Source organism: Salmo salar, chromosome 27 (assembly GCF_965601325.2).
Source record: "Salmo salar chromosome 27, fSalSal1, whole genome shotgun sequence".
Taxonomy (NCBI): Eukaryota; Metazoa; Chordata; class Actinopteri; order Salmoniformes; family Salmonidae; genus Salmo; species Salmo salar.
The window spans coordinates 19,376,706-19,396,242 of NC_138317.1; the positions used below are offsets into that span (position 1 = coordinate 19,376,706).

A 19,537-nucleotide genomic window follows, 5' to 3' on the forward strand; every position below is an offset into this window, starting at 1 on the left:
TATTATTATTAAGTTATCTAAACCAAATAAATCATTAACTTCTACCAAACCCTCCCCCCTCCCCACAAAACCCCTCCCCTACCCCATTAAACATATATATCATGCTGAAACACTGCACCCTTAGAATTGTTCAGCATGTCAATAACCATTTCAACAGTAACATCTGTTACCCCCAATATCTCTTTTTCCATCTCCACAATAACCTTCAACCTGGCATTTCTGCTTTCCACAACCCGAGTCGTATAGATAACCTTACCAATAAAAGCTATGAAGTCAACTTCATTCCTTATCAAAGTCCTTTGACACCGCACATTCATGAGCACACGATTTATGAACAGACCTCAACCATGCCAGGACCACCAGAAGCACCAGCCCAGACAGTAGGTCCACTTACGACAGGGACATCCATGTAAGATCCATCAGTCCACACTGTAGTTCTACCAATCTGTTTTATGGCCTCTGCATTCGATACATCATAACTGATCCTGTATCTCTGAGCCTCTCTCTGTACCTAGCATCCAACAAATGCTGCACTGTGTTCTCCCCCGTAATTACAGCACTTAATCTTCACATTGCTTCCACATTCACCGTAATCATGTGCCCCTCCACACTTGGCACATATTTTCTTTCTTTTACACTGAGCATGTCCCATTCTTTGTCATTTAAAACACCACAGTGGATATGGGACAAATTCTCTAATATTGAAAGTAAGGAATGCTATCTGTACTTTTCCTGGCAAGACTTTCTCAAACCTCAGCATCACTGATAAGCTTTCACTACTTTTATCAACCTTTAGGCTTAAATCACTCTGCCTCCCTTCACATTTTCTTTAACATCATCTGTGGACATAGATATTGGGACCCCGTGGGACTCCCCTCAATCTAGCATAAGCACCAGGGACAGACATGGCTTTTAATCTTCTTCCCATTAAGCTTTTCCATTTTCAAAATCTTCTCTTGTTGAGCCTGGCTACCACATGATATTAACAATCAACCATTTCCAATGAGCCGAGCTAATTTCACTTCACTTAATTCTTTCTCTACGAGATTAGTTAGTCTGATAGGGTGTAAGTGAGGCCCTGTGGTCTCCTCAAACACTATCACCACTTTCCACTCCAACGCATTATTACACTTGCTTCCTACCTTGGCTCTCTTCATGATTTCTTTACTAGATGCTCCACTGCTTACTGTATCATGATCTCTCTTCTTCCTATATCTTTTCACTACCGACCATTCCGGTCCTTGATCAGAACTAACATCCGTATTGTTCGCATTCCAGCACAGCTGTTTCTTCAAACTTTATCTCCATTTCCTCCGCACTACACACCGCCATTTCCTCTACAATGCCCCGCTTCCGTGCTACCGTCTTTGCCATTGAGCAATCATATCTACCCTCTCTCCCACACACACTCTCAGGGCCTTTGAATGTATCCTATCCTGGCGTTTTGGCTGCCGATCCATATACAAAGCACCCATAATCCAAAAATGACCCGATCAATGCGTGGTATATGTACAACAGTGTTTGTCTATCCGACCCCCAATCACCTTACTACACTTAATATGCTCAACATGTCTCTTCCATGTTATCCTCTCATCAAACCACATACCTAAATACTTAAACTCAGTCACCCTACCTATATCCTGACCGTATATTTGCAGCCTAACATCTTTAACCTTCCTCCTAGAAAACACCATAAAGCAGGACTTGGCCACAGACATCCTAAACCCCCATGTTAGAGACCAATCTTCCACAACTCCTACAGCTTCTTCCTCATCACATATTTCACATTCCCACTTCTCTTCTACCACGTTGACAATTCTGACCCCAACATGACTCGATCGAACAGGAAGTCCATGATCCAGTTATGCAGACGTCCCCCAATGCCCAATGCACTCAACTTGAGCAACAACCCTTCCCTCCAAATGGTATCGTAAACTTTCTCAATGTCAAAATACACAATACTCATCACCTCTTTGGCTATCTCTGTACTATCTCTGTACTAACTGTCATCAGGGCCTTCATGGCAGACCTCCCTCTACTGAACCCACTCTGTGCTACGCTCATCACACCCCTAACTTCCAAGAGATATATCATCCTACTCACCACTGGCAACTTCCTGGTTGTTCGTCATGTGCACCAGGTGGTGGTGCTGCTGCGTCAGCTACAGGATTTATGCATTACAGTTTCAGTAGCAAGGCCACTTGAATAAGCAGGCCTAATTAGTCAGAATATCCTAATTGGTTTGACTAAATATGCAAATGTTCATGGAACCTGAGGTCATGTGGAGGGGGAGAGAGTAAGAGGACACTTATGATTCTAGCTAGGTCATTTAGTAAGTTTGTTCATGACTGTAATGTAGTCCTAGACTATCATTTGTAGCCTAATGTATGTATCCATACATGTTTATAGCTTCAACAAGAGAGACTCAGGAGAACAAAGATGGTACTCTCATTATGATCTTGTAAAGCAGAACCATTGGCAAATAAAACAGTTTATCCATTATCCACTAGGTGACAGTGTCCTCTAATGTACTGTGACATGACCTGTGTGTGTGTGTGTGTGTGTGTGTGTGTGTGTGTGTGTGTGTGTGTGTGTGTGTGTGTGTGTGTGTGTGTGTGTGTGTGTGTGTGTGTGTGTGTGTGTGTGTGTGTGCATATATGTTTAAAAAAACGTGGCACATGTTATCATCACTGATATTCAATTCATTGACCGTCAATAATTATACTCCTGGTCTCCTTTTTTAAACAAACACATCTTTATTCAAATGAAACATGTTACATGGTCTCAAAACTTGCAAAATAAATCATGGAAAGATCTCAATTGCATACTCCTCATGTCCTCTCTCCGCATCTCTCAGGGGAAGGACCTCTGGCTTTCTTATCCAATGGGTTTTGAGAAGGAAACAAGAAGAGAGGACGTGAGGAGTATGCAATTGAGATCTTTCCCACTGCTCAAAACCATTTATGGGGGGGGGGGGACTTTGTAGCAATAAAAATATCCATTGACTGGCAGAGTTGTCTCAAGGCACGTAACACAGAAATACTGTTAAAAGTCATAATGTCCCAAAACATAAATAAATCACATAGGCATCCTTAAGCTTATCTCATGATACTTTAAATACAATAATGCAGGAATATCAATTATCTTACCATGTCATTTCTCCTGTGACAATTTTCTTTGTCAGCTAAAAGGTTAAATGAAAATAAACAAGAGAAAGAAATCTAAAATGTATTTCAAATGTATGAATGAGTGCAATAACATAAGATTCAAGCACCCCATGTGAAACTAAAGGTTGAGTGGTTCTGAATCTGACTGTCTTTAATGATATCACATTTAATAAACTTCAAACAAATATTCCCCTCAGTGCTAGGTCACTACAGTTTCCCATCATCGTTAAAGGTCTGATGCATCTCTCTGTATCATAGTCTGTATTTTGAGAAGTCCCTAACATCTGAAAAACCTGTAATAAAACATACTGTAGTTGGTCACGAGTTATTGCAGAGCCTTGATGAGCAGCAACTTGTAATACTGTACATGTTAAATCATTTCTCAAAGAATATTGCACTGATTCCTATCAAGAATATCATAGGCACTTTGGACCTGCTTAATTAGTAATATGAATATCATAGATAAGGCACTTATTTTAAAATGGACACATTGTCATTAGTCAGTCGTTTAGACCTTCTACTTTGTAGAATGATACATTGTGAGAGCTACCAGACATTGGTACTTTGAGCAGCAAAGATACCGTGATAATAAAGCAGTCTGCTAGTGGTTGTTGCACATTATTCCCTCATAGGATGGCCATTCAGTCAATGCCACACCTGGTAGCCAACTAAGATGGGAATACTGTATATACTTTAGAAGGGTAGCTCAATACAGAGATGACAGACGCTCCCACCAGCAGCCATCTGGAGAAGTTTGCCTCGGCCAGGGCTGCAGTGAGGCAACGAGCTAGAGACCTCTCTCCTCCTCATTGGACCTGACATCCCAGACAGGTGTCTGTGGCCTCAGGGAGGTGGTGGGGTGAGGGTGGGAGGGGCAAGGGGAAGGGGAGAAGTCAAGTTTTGGTTTTGGATCAACACATTAGACAAGGAAAAACACACGTTTTCTGGGTTTACTTCTATATATAAATTATGAGGTGGCTAAATGTGAATATGAAATTGTTTTGTTTCAGTCATCTGTATGAGTCAACCAGCATCAGCTCTGTATCAAAACCATACCCACATCAGAAAATTTAAATGTGGAAAATTGGGTAATATATGGTTGAGATGTTGCTCAATGAGATTACAACCTAAATTCACTCTCTCAAAAAGACAGCAGAAAGTTTGTTGAATTCCCAATGTGTTATCACTATGCTTTCAACCATCTAAAAGCACAACCAAATTCCAATGGAAAAACAATGTCTGGTTTTTGGTTGAGTGGTCACCTACAGTGCTTTCAGAAAGTATTCACACCCCTTGACTATTTCCACATTTTGTTGTGTTACAAAGTGGGATTAAAATGGATTTAATTGTATTTTTTTTGTAAACGACCTATACATAATACTCTGTAATGTCAAAGTGGAAGAAAATGTCAAATATTTTTTTTAATTAATGGAAAATAAATCACTAATATATTTTCATTACATAAGTATTCAACCCCCTGAGTCAATACATGTTAGAATAACCTTTGGCAGCGATTACAGCTGTGAGTCTTTCTGGGTAAGTCTCTAAGGTTGCTGCAAACCTGGAGTGTACAATATTAGCCCATTATTCTTAAAACAATTCTTCAAGCTCTGTCAAGTTGATTGTTGATCATTGCTGGACAGCCATTTAAATGTTGCCATAGATTTTCAAGATGATTTAGGTCAAAACTAACTAGGCCACTCAGGAACATTCAATGTTATCTTGGTAAGTAACTCCAGTGTATATTTGGCCTTGCGTTTTAGGTTATTGTCCTGCTGAAAGGTAGATTTGTCTCCCAGTGTCTGTTGGAAAACAGACTGAACCAGGTTTTCCACTAGGACTTTGCCTGTGCTTAGCTCTATTTCTTTTATTTTTATCCTAAAAAACTCTGAAGTCCTTGCCGATGAAAGCATACCCATAACATGATGCAGGCACCACCATGCTTGAAAATATGAGGAGTGGTACTCAGTGATGTACTGTGTTAGATTTTCCCAAACATAATGCTTTGTATTGAGGACAAAAATACATTTCCTTGCCACATGTTTTGCAGTATTACTTTAGTGCTTTATTGCTAACAGGATGCATGTGTTTGAATATGTGTATTCTGTACAGCAGGGATCATCAACTACATTCAGCTGCAGGCCAATTTTTCTTGAGCGCATGGTCAGGGGGCCTGAACATAATTACAAATAATTTGGAGACTGCAAATTGGCCGTAAGAAGCCCAAACAGATATATTTGACTAAAACGTCAATTCAAACCTTGCTTCCATTTGTATACGATCACATCTCTCTATTATGTGTGGGAAAACTTTCAAACAGATTTCCAAAATTAAAATCACTTGGAGCTGATTAGCTTATTTATTTTTTATTTACTTGGGGGGGGGGGGGGGCAAATAAAATCAGCTGCGGGCCAAAACATTCATATTAAACACCATTATTGCAAACAGTGATAGTCCATGCAACTTATGTGACTTGTTAAGCACATGTTTACTCCTGAAGTTATTTAGCCTTGCCATAACAAAGGAGTTGATTACTTATTGACTCAAGACATTTCAGCTTTTCATTTTTTATACATTTCTAAAAACATTATTCCACTTTGCCATTATGGGGTATTGTGTGTGGATCAGTGACACAAAATATAAATCATTTAAAATTCAGGCTGTAACAACAAAATGTGGAAAAAGTCAAGGGGTGAATACTTTCTGAAGGCACTGTAAATGTGTATCACTGCACCGAAGACCATGTAATAGCACAACAAATGGGAATACAATGTCAGATATTTTGTTTATTTATACAACTTAATGTGTTATCCCTGTTCTTCTTCTAATAGCACAACCAAATTACATGGATTGCAGTTGAGAATATATTACATTAAAAGTACATGGTGCAAGTGATCAATGCCGTTTATTATAGACATTTATTATAAAAATTGTGAAGATCTCCACAGACCTGAACATGCACTCTTTAATTGATAAGACATTTATAGTTACATTAGCGTCAAAATGTGGCCATGGATGTGTTACCCACTTGAATAAATACTGTTACATTAGTCTGTAAGTTAGCCTTACCTTTAGGCTACTGTATTACAAAAGTAACATTGAATTGTGTTTGGTTGATAACACAACAAATAACCAGCATTTAAAGGAGATTAATCTACTGCTTGAATAGCTTAATATGTCCCACTGACTTAGTCGGGCTTTAATTCCATTAATAATTGTTATGCTGTCTGAGGCACTGCATCACAGTGCTAGAGGCTTCACTACAGACCTGGGTTCGATCCCAGGCTGTATCACAACCGACCGTGATTGGGAGTCCCATAGGGCGGCACATAATTGGCCCAGCGTCATCTGGGTTAAGGGAGGATTTGGCCGGGGGGGCTTTACTTGGCTCATCTGGCTCTAGCGACTCCTTGTGGCAGGCTGACCTCGGTCGTCAGTTGAACAGTGTTTCCTCCAACACATGGATGCGGCTGGCTTCCGGGTTAAGAGGCCGGGTGTTATGAAGCGCTGTTTGGCGGGTCATGTTTTGGAGGACGCATGACTCGAACTTCGCCTCCTGAGTCCGTTGGGGAGTTGCAGCGATGAGACAAGATCGAATGAGAAAGAAGGGGCAAAATACCCCCCCAAAAAGTACAAAAAATGTAATAGTAATTAAGATGTTGGATTCACTTCTCCAACTCAACCAAAAATCAAACTTAAAGAATAGGACAAAATCAAATCAAACTGTAAATGGAATTTAAATAAAGTTGGATGTAGTCCTATTCTTTAATTTAGATTTTTGGTTAAGATGGAGACATGAATCCAACATATACAGTACATTATGAACTTTTTTTTTTGGGGGGGGGGGGGGGGGGGTTGTCAGTGACATATCAAAGCTAAGCAGGGCTGGGCTGGGTTAAAACCCAGGATGGGAGACCAAAGGGATAGCTATAAATAGCTGTAGAATTTTCCAGAAGGAGGTGCTGCCCAGCTATAGTTTTTTTTCCTGATAGTAGATATAACATTGAAGATCTGACATTGTTTCAAAAGGTACAAATTCAACATATTTTATACAAGCTTTGTCTATGTTGAAAATTGTTTACAATGATGACAAAATCCTGTGGTTGAAATTTCACCCTCAAAACAACAGTTGATTACTTTTTGCAAATCCAATGAATTTTACACAGATTCCACGTCACAATACGTTGACAAATTACGTTGAAACAATGTTGATTCAACCAGTTTATGCCCAGTGGTTAACCTCTGAGTCGACAGAATTTCATTTAAGAGGCTTGATGGTCTCAGGCCAGTGACATCTCCAGACATCAGAAGCCTTTGAAAATCTTGATCTTGTGTTTGTCAGCCAGAAGCAGGGTAACGTTGTACTCATAGTCAGCATCATGCACCCCGGTGTGGCGGAATGCTCCTCCCTGGTGATTCTCTTCCCAGTAGTGGTGCCAGTTCCCGTACTGATCCGCTCCAAACCCGTACACACTCACCTAAATGATACAACACACCATTATACAGAGATACTCGTCCGCCCCGGATTTGGCCAGACTCTTCTATGTGACTTATATTCATATACTTATATGCTTTGGCCTAATGCCATGTGCCACAGAACTGATGAGGTGGAATGTTGCTGTACTGATTGATGCGTTGATATGATGTTCTGGTACTCTGACACATACAATTGATTTTGTAGAGCTAATTTCTTCATTTGCAGATTTTTTTGTGAAACTTACAAAACATGCCAATTGATGATGCTTTAACTCTAGATGACAGTATGCAGTTACTAGAAAAACGTCCTTATACAGTTACTAGAAAAACGTCCTTATACAGTTACTAGAAAAACATCCTTATACAGTTACTAGAAAAACATCATTATACAGTTACTAGGATTTATTTTTCTTCTCTTCTAAATGACTCGGTTGAGCTCTATGTAACAACTATAGAACAACTATAGGACATTGGGATGCCGTCTGCATCACTTGGGGCAACTGTGGAGATTCCTGTTTTTCTAGAGTCAACCTCTTTTAGGTTCTAGAGAACACCTTTTTTTCTAAGAGTGTAGCACATGGCACGTGGTAATTGCCTGCATTTCACAGCTCCCGTGTAGATGCAGATAATAAGCATAACACTCGGCGCTCTGCCCCTCTTTCCGACCCAAAACGTGTTTGTTTGTAGAGCAGTGGCGGGTAGATAACACAGTGCTGCACAGCGTGTGGCCATTTCGCAGACGTAAGGGGTTACTTCATTTCCATCAGCGGTTACATTTTTTGGGCACTTGGGACACTTTTTCCCGGCTTTAAACTCTGTAAAACCTCAGTGTGAACCCAACGCATGCTTTGCAGTCACAGAACACTCTCATAATGTATAGAACTTTGTCAGACAGACACAAAAGGAAGTGGGTGGGCTCACCTTATCACAGATGTGAATGGAAAACAATAGGCTGAGGAAGCCAGTGGAGGGATACCGGCCATGACTCTCCAGCCATGCGTCATAGACATATTTAAAGAAGGTCGGGCTGTATATCAACACCTGCAAAACATAACAACAACTTTGACCTTGTGAGAAGTGAAAATACTTTCAATCTTGAACGTTATCAATCAATGAACCAACCAACCAATCACTAGCTCTTCAAAATCTGCATTATATTGTCTCCAGGTAAGGTAAACTAAAGCAGATCAACCCATAGGGCTTTGGTCAAAAGTAGCCAAGGGTTCACTCACCCTGTTCTTGTTTGCCTTAATCCTGGACTGGACAGGAATGTACGTGCTGCAAGAAACAAAAGATGACATAATATAAGAAATATCAAACTATTATCACAGATAAAAGGGGAAACCCAAGAATCTTTGGTACTGTCAGTTTAAACCACCATCGTTGATAAAATTCCCCTTATTTCTGACAGAGGCGCCGCCATCTTTGTTTACTTTGTGGTGGCCATCCGGTTGGCTATCAGCATTGGCTAACATTAGCCTACTGTCTATGAGCTCCTCTGGACAAACTAGTAGCCTATACAAGTAATACGTTCAGTAAAAGGTTGTCACGTCTGGAAAAGAAACCCGATTTCAGGTTAGAAAATGTATGTTACAGTTCACAGTGTATTTGCGATACTGATACTGTTTTGGTTACGGTTTTGATACTTGTTTTTTTATGTTTGTGCTGGTATAGTAACAGTTTGCAAACAAAGTAATTGTCACATTATTGATGTTTTTACAGATGATCACAGTGACAGATACAGATGCAAACAGCAGGGGCTTGTTTCCCATCAAGGTCAAGGGTCATACGCTATTATGATGTGCTGGGTGTGAGGTCATATAACCAATATTGATTTGGGAATGATTTGATTTGTACTACAGGTATGCTATTCACCACCGGTAGGGTAGACTGTATGAAAAGAAAAGCTGCACAGTCTAGGTCAGATTAAATAAGTGCAATAGATATCAACGTTTCGACAGCTATGCTGCCTTCATCAGGATTGAAGCTGTGCTGTGATATAACTAAAGCACTAAGAATTCTTGACCATCTGATCCATAACATTATTAGGCCCTGATCCTCAGGGCTGGACTGGGACGAGAAATCGTCCGTGGCATTTCTAACACACTGGCCCATTTTTTTCTTTGAGGCCCCCAAACCAATCCATTTTTTCCCCTCGAGACCCCCATACTGGCCCAGTTCTTACTTGAGGCCACCATTATTACAGAGATAATGATAATTTTGTGCAGAAAACCCAAGTTAGACAGGCCCACTGGGCAAAAAATGGGCCAGGCCACCCCTGCCGATATTCAAGGTGCCAGTAAAGATTCCTACAGGCAGCTAAGCACTTCCACAACCTCCTCATTCTCCTCCTCCCCTTCCTCTTCCTCCTAACATCCCACTCATCCTCAGCAGTCATTAGATCATTAACACAGGAACATCACCATAAGGATGTAACTGTCAAAAGCATTCCAGCTGAAGCCATATTTATGACCAAGTTGAAGGGAGTGTTACATTTCCACACGCTAAGAATCCACATGCTTAGAAGCTTAACTTGTGGTAATAATGAGATGATTAACTGAGATGACTCATGTAAGGTGTAATAATTGTCTAACACAGAGCTTGAGAACATCGACCTTGTGGCGCTGGAAGAGGTCTATATCAGTATGTGCCAACATGTGGATACTTGTGGTTATGACAAACAGCCCTGAAGGAGGTACCGGGTGCACTTTTACAAAGAATGTTTACACAGCATAAAGGATACCAGACCTCACGGGGATGAGAACGTTGTTTGCGGTTTCATCTTTCCATTCATTACAAACAACTCCACAGGCATTAACTACAGTTCGTATTGAAGGTTTGCTAAGGTGCACTTACTACACTTTCTTAGGTGAACTTGATGAACGTGTAGTGACTGTGTGGTGCATGGTCATTGATCACTCACTGTTTGATGGAGCCTGTAGTCAAGGCACTGGTGATCCACTGCAAGTCCAGAGTCTTGAAGGGGATGAGCAGAAGACTGGTGGTGTTGTCCAGATCTATGGCGCTCTCTGGGTACATGACGTGATGCGTGGTCCGGCTCCCAACATCCTCCTCATAGCCAGAGGTAGGAGCCATGTTCATTCTGCAGGAACAGGGTTACGGTTAGAGTCAAAGTGGGTTGTCCTGCATTATAAAAACTGGGTGGTTCGAGCCCTGAATGCTGATTGGCTGACAGCCGTGGTATATCGTACCGCATACCACAGGTATGACAAAACATGTATTTGTTATTGTTCTAATTACGTTGGTAACCAGTTTATAATAGCAATAAGGCACCTCTGGGGTTTGAGGTATATGGCCAATATACCACGGCTAAGGGTGTACCTAAGAACAGCCCTTAGCCATGTGCACGACCCCCTCCGTGCCTTATTACTTGAATATAACATATGGATGACAATGCTTTCACATACTAATCAACATATCTGCTTTGTTGAAGGTGGGATGCCTGGAGGTACAAACCTGGAATTTGTATCTAAATGACATTTCTGTCATTTGGAACTTGAATGTGGTGATGAATCAGAGGCTTACTGTATATCCTCAACATCAGGCTCTGGGATCAACCGTCTTCATGACATTCCTGTAAATATCCACTGAATACCCACATCCTAGTAGTGCCATGGCATGTGACACTTTGTGGAATTCCTGCTTCTCCACATCATACAGTTCATATTTGTGTCCCAGTTACAGTGAGTGCATTGAGGGGAAAGCTATAGCTGTGATTCTGCCTGTTTAATTAATACAGTTAGTTGGTTCTTCCAAGGGGAGATCTTTGTGTGTGTGTGAGAGTTAAGTGAGTGTGGGGTGAGCAGTATAATCAATTTCAGCCAAGGACTTTCCTCCTAATTTACACACTGATAGTTGGTCTGGCTCCTCATTGAAAAACACAGCGCAGAAATCCAATCTAAAACTGGGCTTTTCACTCACAGATGTGAGGTGCATAGCTATCACTACATCTGTCGGGCTCTAGGATCCAACCTAATGAAGTTACTCGCTGAGGCTTTACCCCATCATACACGGGTCAGAAGTTGATTGATGTTTAATCCACCGCTGATCCAACGCTGTAAGCGTCTTACACTCCAGACAAGCTAATTATGTTTGAATAAAAGAACCTGGTGCATCTTTGACACCTGTGATATAGCAGCTCTCATAGAACCAGAATAAATAGGCTTTTTTTTTTTTTTAAGTGTGAGGGGTTTTGCCAGTAAATATTTATCATTACATGAAAGGGGATGGGTACTATAATTTTACATTACCTTGGGCTATGCGCTTGGCAGTGGGTCAATGCTGTCAGCGTCTTATTATCCAGACAAGCTAATCATGTTTTAATAAAATATCCCGGTGCTTCCTTGACACCTGTGATATACCAGCTCTCATAGAACCAGAATAAATAGGTTTTTATCAACAAAAAGAAAGAGTTATGGATTTTGCTGGTAAATATTTATTTTCATTACATGGAACGGGATGGGTACTATAATTTTGAAGCAGAGCACATGCAACATGTTTTTCATTTGCAGTGTCGGGTCTGGCAATCGAGCGTTCATCTAAGTCACTGTAGTAGCAGCACATGGGCTCCATCCTAAATGGCACGGTATTACCTGTATAGTGCACTACTTTTGACCAGGGCCCACAGGGGATGCAAGATGATATGAACTGTACATAATTCATGTGCTTGTAAGCCTGTACTGCAGAGAAGGATTGTGTTAAAAGAAAAGCAATAAGTCTTGCGTCTCTTGTCCCAGTCTGCGTAATTAAATCAGCAAGCATGCTGCTCCACAGCATGGGATGTTGTAGAAGATAAGTGCAGTAATACAGCTTTACATTGAGGAAAATTTGTACATTTGTACATTTACATTTGAGTTCATATACAGAGTGACTTACAGGAGCAATTAGGGTTAAGTGCATTGCTCATCAACATATTTTTCACAAAGTCAGCGCAGAGATTCGTACCAGCAACCTTTTAGTTACTGGCCCAACTTTCTTAACCACTAGGCTACCTGCCGCCCAGAGATGTACCAGAAAGCTCATCTCCTGTTTTTCCATGCTTCTGTGACAGCATGGCCAGCACCGTTGAGGGCTATCTCCATTTTAAAGTAGTCAATGGGCACCTTCGAGCAGATACAGTGTGTTGCATTATGGGGATAAAAACTGCGCCTACACGTCAACTGCATGAACTTTACAAAAACCTTGTAAGCAAAGGTAATGCAGTTTTTTATTAAGTCGCCTTCAAGTCTCTGTAGTTGCTTCTCACAAACTGTACCATAGAGGGCTTGCAGTTGACGTACGACACCGTCTGGCGACCATGTTGGAAGACCACTGCATTACTTCTTCTGACAACAACAGCCAAGTTTCTGCCCCAAACTGCATGATAACAGTACCTAAAACTAGTTGATTCATCACCAAGGTCATTTTCTGTGGATATGTTTACAGATTCCCCGCAATCATGAAACACCATTGATGACACCAATGAGAGAAGACTCGAGAACTGTCAGAAAAGCTCAAGACCTGAACCCAGACAGCTGTCAGTACAGGGTCTGCTATGATTATTTCATAACTGGTAAGTCAAGTCTGATCAATTTCAAGTTAAGTTTATCTGTTATGCTAAGCAGGTGTTAACACTAAATTAGCTAGCTAGATTGTAGTCTAGCTATTAGCATATGTCGAGCAATTTCTTTACCATAAAATGGCACCTTTATAACAAATGACTGCATGCCTCGATCATCGCATTTGCAGACTAATGTAAGCCTACTATTCCTAATGTGATGAGCAGATTGGATAGTGATCATTTTGGCTATTAATAAGCGTGTAGTGGCAGAGGTTTATAGGCTATATCAGAGAGATTTCTTTCCTTTGCACAGGAAAAATGTGGCCTTTGATAAACATTTGATGCAATTCTACTACACTTTATATGAATGGAGACATTAGCAGAATCTTTTTGAATACGATGGTAGCCTAGTCCTACTCTACTGACACTGACAACAGATCAGTAAAAATGACCTCGTCTTGAACGCAACCATGTCATCTAGAATATGACATTCATTTGACAAAAATTGGATCCCTTCTAGCCATGACCATGAAAAGAGGAGGCTCAAATTATACAATATGACATCCATATAGCCTGGGGGACAAAACTCCAGTGGTTATTATATATTCATATGATAACCCATTGATAATTTGTTGAGAGCTTTATTCATAAGAGGGAAAATGTATGGACATTACAGCATAGGACAAAGGCCTCCATAGGATAGGTCAACCTGCTGTGTTGACTATTGGTTGTTCCAGCCCAACAACAGATTTAATCTTTACATGACACTAAAACACCTGAATGAAATGAACAACCAAACAATGAACAGCCCTGATGGTATAAGTCACCTAAAGAAGTGCTATTCAAACAAGTGTGCTTTTCATTTGTTTATGTACTACTGTAGGTTCACCAGCTGACCTCTATCAAGACACCCATGTCGACTGGATTCCCAATGTGAAGATGAGCAATGCTGCAGCAGCATCAGTTTCTACAATCTAGCTATACTTTGTCCTTTTCCAGATATGAAAGGAGACATTCCTTAGTCATATGAGATGGTTGTCATATGCTGTGCTTTGGCCAATCAATGATTCTGTTGTGCAATTTGAGTAGAGAGCACCTTGCCGTCATGACAAAAGTGCCCCCTTAAACTATATGAATATGTTAAACGTAATTTGGAACGTGTAAAATACTACTGTTTATGATATTGTAAACATACTGTAGATAATACACTATTGTTGTCTGGCTGAAATTAAAAGTATTGTCACCTCTGCTTTGCCTAGCCCCATTGAATAAAAAGTATTTCTTATAGCCCAACTATTATTCATGCTTTTACAATTTAAACACATTTAGCATAGACAACGTAATTGTTGTGGTAGTCTTCGGCAAACCATCTTCATTATCACAGTAGCCCGACTAAGTGCCACTCAGACCTTCTGGGAGAAAAGTATCTGGCAGTGAACTTGGTGGTAGTAGTTGGGTGTATGTTTGAAGAGAAGGATCCAAACTTCTCCTGTTTCCAAACGGTTCACCACCTAGACTACAAGGGTCGGATTTACACTAAACAATTTAATGTCAGCACAAGGCTTGTACAAAAGTCTAGTATAATGATTAGTCTCATACATTGTCTACTGTTATTGTTTTTACATTGAGAACCTAGAGCTTAACAATATGTAAACAATGTGTGAGTTAAGCTATTCTCTGCTTCAGATGCACAATGTCAAGGAGTCTTTTGCAAATGCCCATAAGGCTAATGTGATCATACTGTAGGCCAGTTTACAATTACACACTAAACTTCAAAGAATCAACACTATTTCATATCCTTTCAAAGTGTAGGCTATTATTACTAAAGCATAATTTCAGGTGAACAAAAGAAAGTCCATATCAGATCTGGCCAACCTCGCTCCACTGATCCCTGCTCCCCCCAAGCAATAGCACACTTGATTATTAACGAATTAATTTTGATACATTGAATCAGGTGTGTTAGTGCTGGGCTGGAACAGAAGCCTGCACACCCAGCAGGGTTGGCCTGCTCCAGTTGTAATAAGTTTAAACATTGTGTGTGACTTTTAAACTGTATTTCTGTTCACAACATGTGCTAACATAGGTACATATATAATCCATGGTACACAAGGATGTACCCTTATTCTCTTGGAACCTCTTCATCTGCAGACAGGGTTTCACAACTCTCTGTACCTGAGAACAGAAAACATTCTAAAGAAACAGGCTGCATTATACTCAAATTTATAACGGCTGTCATCAGAAATGGACCAAGGCGCAGCGGGAATGTGGATACTCATTTTTTATTAAAAAAAAGGAGTAAAGCATCCACCGGACAAAAACAATACACGACAGCAACAGTCTTGCAGGCACACAAAACGCAATGCAAGAACAACTACCCACAACCCCAAAGAAAAACCACACACTACTATATAGGACTCCCAATCAAAGGCAACTCAACACACCTGCCTTCAATTGGGAGTCCAATCACCCACACAACATTTAACACACACAAACCCCCTGCCACATCCTGACCAAAACTAACACAATTACGCCCTCTGCTGGTCAGGACGTGACAAAATTAGACAGCACTGAATATTATGTTACTATATCTCTCTGTCCTAAGTTTTTGCTCGCTATTGAATAGAACTGGAGAATATTTTCAAAAATGTCCTCCCGCAAAAGGTACCTTCCCTATCCAGAGTAGCCTACTCTCCCTTCTCTGACAGCTTGAATTGATAGCTAATTCTTTCACCCTCTTCCATGGCTGTTAGCTAGCTACAAATGAATTTAGTTAAAACGATAAATACATCAAGATAACTAGCAAATATGAAGTTAGAAAGCTGGTGATATTTAATTAACTAAGCTAGCTATACAGTTTGCTAAATAGCGAACATTACATTAGCAGCTAATTTGAGTCAGACTGCACACTTAAGTTTCTGTAGCAAGCTAGCTAAAAACAACCATTTTCAAGAAATATTTACTTACTTGAATAGGTTCTCACACTGCCATTTTCTGGGTCCTTAGAAAAATGAAATAATGGGCAATCTTCCCAAAGTTTGATGGTAGCAAAATTCAGCCAGCCATGTGGACAATTGGAGAACTTACTGTCAACTGCGTTTATTTTCAGCAAAATTAACATTTGCAAATACTTCTATGAACATAACAAGATTCAACAACTGAGACATAAACTGAACAAGTTCCACAGACATGTGACTAACAGAAATGGAATAATGTGTCCCTGAACAAAGGGGGGGTCAAAATCAAAGGTAACAGTCAGTATCTTGTGTGGCCACCAGCTGCATTAAGTACTGCAGTGCATCTCCTCCTCATGGACTGCACCAGATTTGCCAGTTCTTGCTGTGAGATGTTACCGCATTCTTCCACCAAGACACCACCAAGTTCCTGGACATTTCTGGAGGGATTGGCCTTAGCCCTCACCCTCCGATTCAACAGGTCCCAGATGTGCTCAATGGGATTGACATCCGGGCATGTCGCTGGCCATGGCATAACACTGACATTCCTGTCTTGCAGGAAATCACGCACAGAACGAGCAGTATGGGTCGTGGCATTGTCATGCTGGAGGGTCATGTCAGGATGAGCCTGCAGGAAGGGTACCACATGAGGGAGGAGGATGTCTTCCCTGTAATGCACAGTGTTGAGATTGCCTGCAATGACAACAAGCTCAGGACGATGATGCTGTGACACACCACCCCAGACCATGACGGATCCTCCACCTCCAAATCAATCCCGCTCCAGAGTACAGGCCTCGGTGTAACGCTCATTCATTCGATGATAAACGCGAATCTGACCATTACCCCTGGTGAGACAAAACTGCGACTCGTCAGTGAAGAGCACTTTTTGCCAGTCCTGTCTGGTCCAGCGACGGTGGGTTTGTGCCCATAGGCGACGTTGTTGCCGGTGATGTCTGGTGAGGACCTGCCTTACAACAGGCCTACAAGCCCTCAGTCCAGCCTCTCTCAGCCTATTGCGGACAGTCTGAGCACTGATGGAGGGATTGTGCGTTCCTGGTGTAACTCGGGCAGTTGTTGTTGCCATCCTGTACCTGTCCAGCAGGTGTGATGTTCGGATGTACCGATCCTGTGCAGGTGTTGTTACACGTGGTCTGCCACTGCGAGGACTATCAGCTGTCCGTCCTGTCCCCCTGTAGCGCTGTCTTAGGCGTCTCACAGTACGGACATTGCAATTTATTGCCCTGGCCACATCTGCAGTCCTTATGCCTCCTTGCAGCATGCCTAAGGCACGTTCATGCAGATGAGCAGGGACCCTGGGCATCTTTCTTTTGGTGTTTTTCAGAGTCAGTAGAAAGGCCTCTTTAGTGTCCTAAGTTTCATAACTGTTACCTTTATTGCCTACCATCTGTAAGCTGTTAGTGTCTTAACGACCGTTCCACAGGTGCATGTTCATCAATTGTTTATGGTTCATTGAACAAGCATGGGAAACAGTGTTTAAAACCTTTTACAATGATCTGTGAAGTTAATTTGATTTTTACGAATTATCTTTGAAAGACAGGGTCCTGAAAAAGGGATGTTTATTTTTTTTGCTGAGAGTACATACACACACACAAAAGTATGTGGACACCTCTTGAAATGATTGGATTTGGCTATTTCAGCCACACTCGTTGCTGACAGGTGTATAAAATCGAGCACACAGCCATGGAATCTCCATAGACAAACATTGGCAATAGAATGGCCCGTACTGAAGAGCTCAGTGACTTTCAATGTGGCACCTTCAGAGAATGCCACCTTTCCAACAAGTCAGTTTGTCATATTTCTGCCCTGCTGGAGTTTCCCCGGTCAACTCTAAGCACTGTTATTGTGAAGTGGAAACGTCTAGGAGCAACAACTGCTCAGCCGCGAAGTGATAGGCCAAACAAGCTCACAGAACGAGACCGCCTAGTGCTGAAGAACGTAATGCCTTAAAAATCGCCTGTCCTCGGTTGTAACACTCACTACAGAGTTCCAAACTGCCTCGAAGCAACATCAGCACAAGAATTGTTCGTCGGGAACTTCATGAAATGGGTTTCCATGGCTGAGCAGCCACACACAAGCCTAAGATCACCATGCACAATGCCAAGCGTCGGTTGGAATGGTGTAAAGCTCGCTGCCATTGGACTCTGGAGCAAACTCGTTCTCTGGAGTGATGAATCACCCTTTGACGGATGCCAGGTGAACGCTACCAGCCCCAATGCATAGTGCTAACCTTAAAGTTTGGTGGAGGAGGAATAATGGTCTGGGGCTGTTTTTCATGGTTCGGGCTAGGCCCCTTAGTTCCAGTGAAGGAAAATTCTAACGCTGCAGCATACAATGACATTCTAGACGAACTTTGTGGTAACAGTTTGGGGAAGGCCCTTTCCTGTTTCAGCATGACAATGCCCCCATGCACAAAGCGAGGTCCATATAGGAATGGTTTGTTGAGATCGGTGTGGAAGAACTTGACTGGCCTCCACAGAGCCCTGACCTCAACCCCATCGAACAACTTTGGGATGAACTGGAACGCCGACTGCAAGCCAGATCTAAATCGCCCAACATCAGTGCCCAACCTCACTAATGCTCTTGTGGCTGAATGGAAGCAAGTCCCCGCAGCAATGTTCCAACATCTAGTGGAAAGCCTTCCCAGGAGAGGGGAGACTGTTATAGCAGCAAAGGAGGGGACCAACTCCATATTAATGACCATGATTTTGGAATAAGGAGGAGCAGGTGTACACATACACTACATGACCAAAGGTATGTTGACACTACCAAGTTGATCTGAGCCTTGCTGTTGGAAAATCACCAGTGTTCAACTTTCGGCTGTCACAGATGCACCTCCCCCAGTTTCACTCTCCGACCTTCGTCTACAGTCGGCTTCATTAGCCTTACTGCTCTAACCCTATTTCTTCTTCTCAGAGTATTGGCAGGTCCCTCTAAGATTCTGTAATTCTGCGATCGCATATAATGTGAGGGCTTGCAAATTTGACCAATCACTGCACTATTTCAGCATAAAACAGTCAAATCATCTCAGGTATCGCATTAAACTGACCCATCAACGTCGTACAAAAAGAGGGCTTTCAATTTAAACCAATCACTGCACATTTTCTGCATAATATGGTTCAATCAAGCCACAAAAACAAACTTTTTCCCTCAGCATATTTTCACAACAAATTGGCCAAAATCATTACATATTGCCATGTAAAAATCAAACATTTTTGCCCTCAAATATAAAAAAAATCTGAGCAAAATCCTGGAGGGACTAATTGGCACTAACCCTACCCCCATCTATGTGCCAGAGTGTGTATAGTCTGAACACATAAAACCAAGGGTGATTAACTGCCACCTGCAGTTAAGGAAAGTTTTCT

General features: G+C 41.5%; 1 protein-coding gene across 3 annotated transcripts in view; it reads right to left on the reverse strand.

Annotated features, from left to right (window-relative positions):
• Positions 1 to 5,940: 5,940 nt before the first annotated feature.
• LOC106588596 (CMP-N-acetylneuraminate-beta-galactosamide-alpha-2,3-sialyltransferase 1) overlaps positions 5,941 to 19,537 on the reverse strand; it is a 43,606-nt gene continuing 30,009 nt past the window's right edge. For all 3 annotated transcript variants that reach the window (XM_014177753.3, XM_014177751.3, XM_014177752.3), the window contains 4 exons: positions 10,567 to 10,746; positions 8,876 to 8,921; positions 8,565 to 8,684; positions 5,941 to 7,645 (listed from right to left, as the gene is read on the reverse strand). In XM_014177753.3, coding sequence (XP_014033228.1) covers positions 7,472 to 7,645; positions 8,565 to 8,684; positions 8,876 to 8,921; positions 10,567 to 10,746 — 520 coding nt within the window. In that variant the 3' untranslated portion in view covers positions 5,941 to 7,471. The remainder of the gene's footprint in view (positions 7,646 to 8,564; positions 8,685 to 8,875; positions 8,922 to 10,566; positions 10,747 to 19,537) is intronic.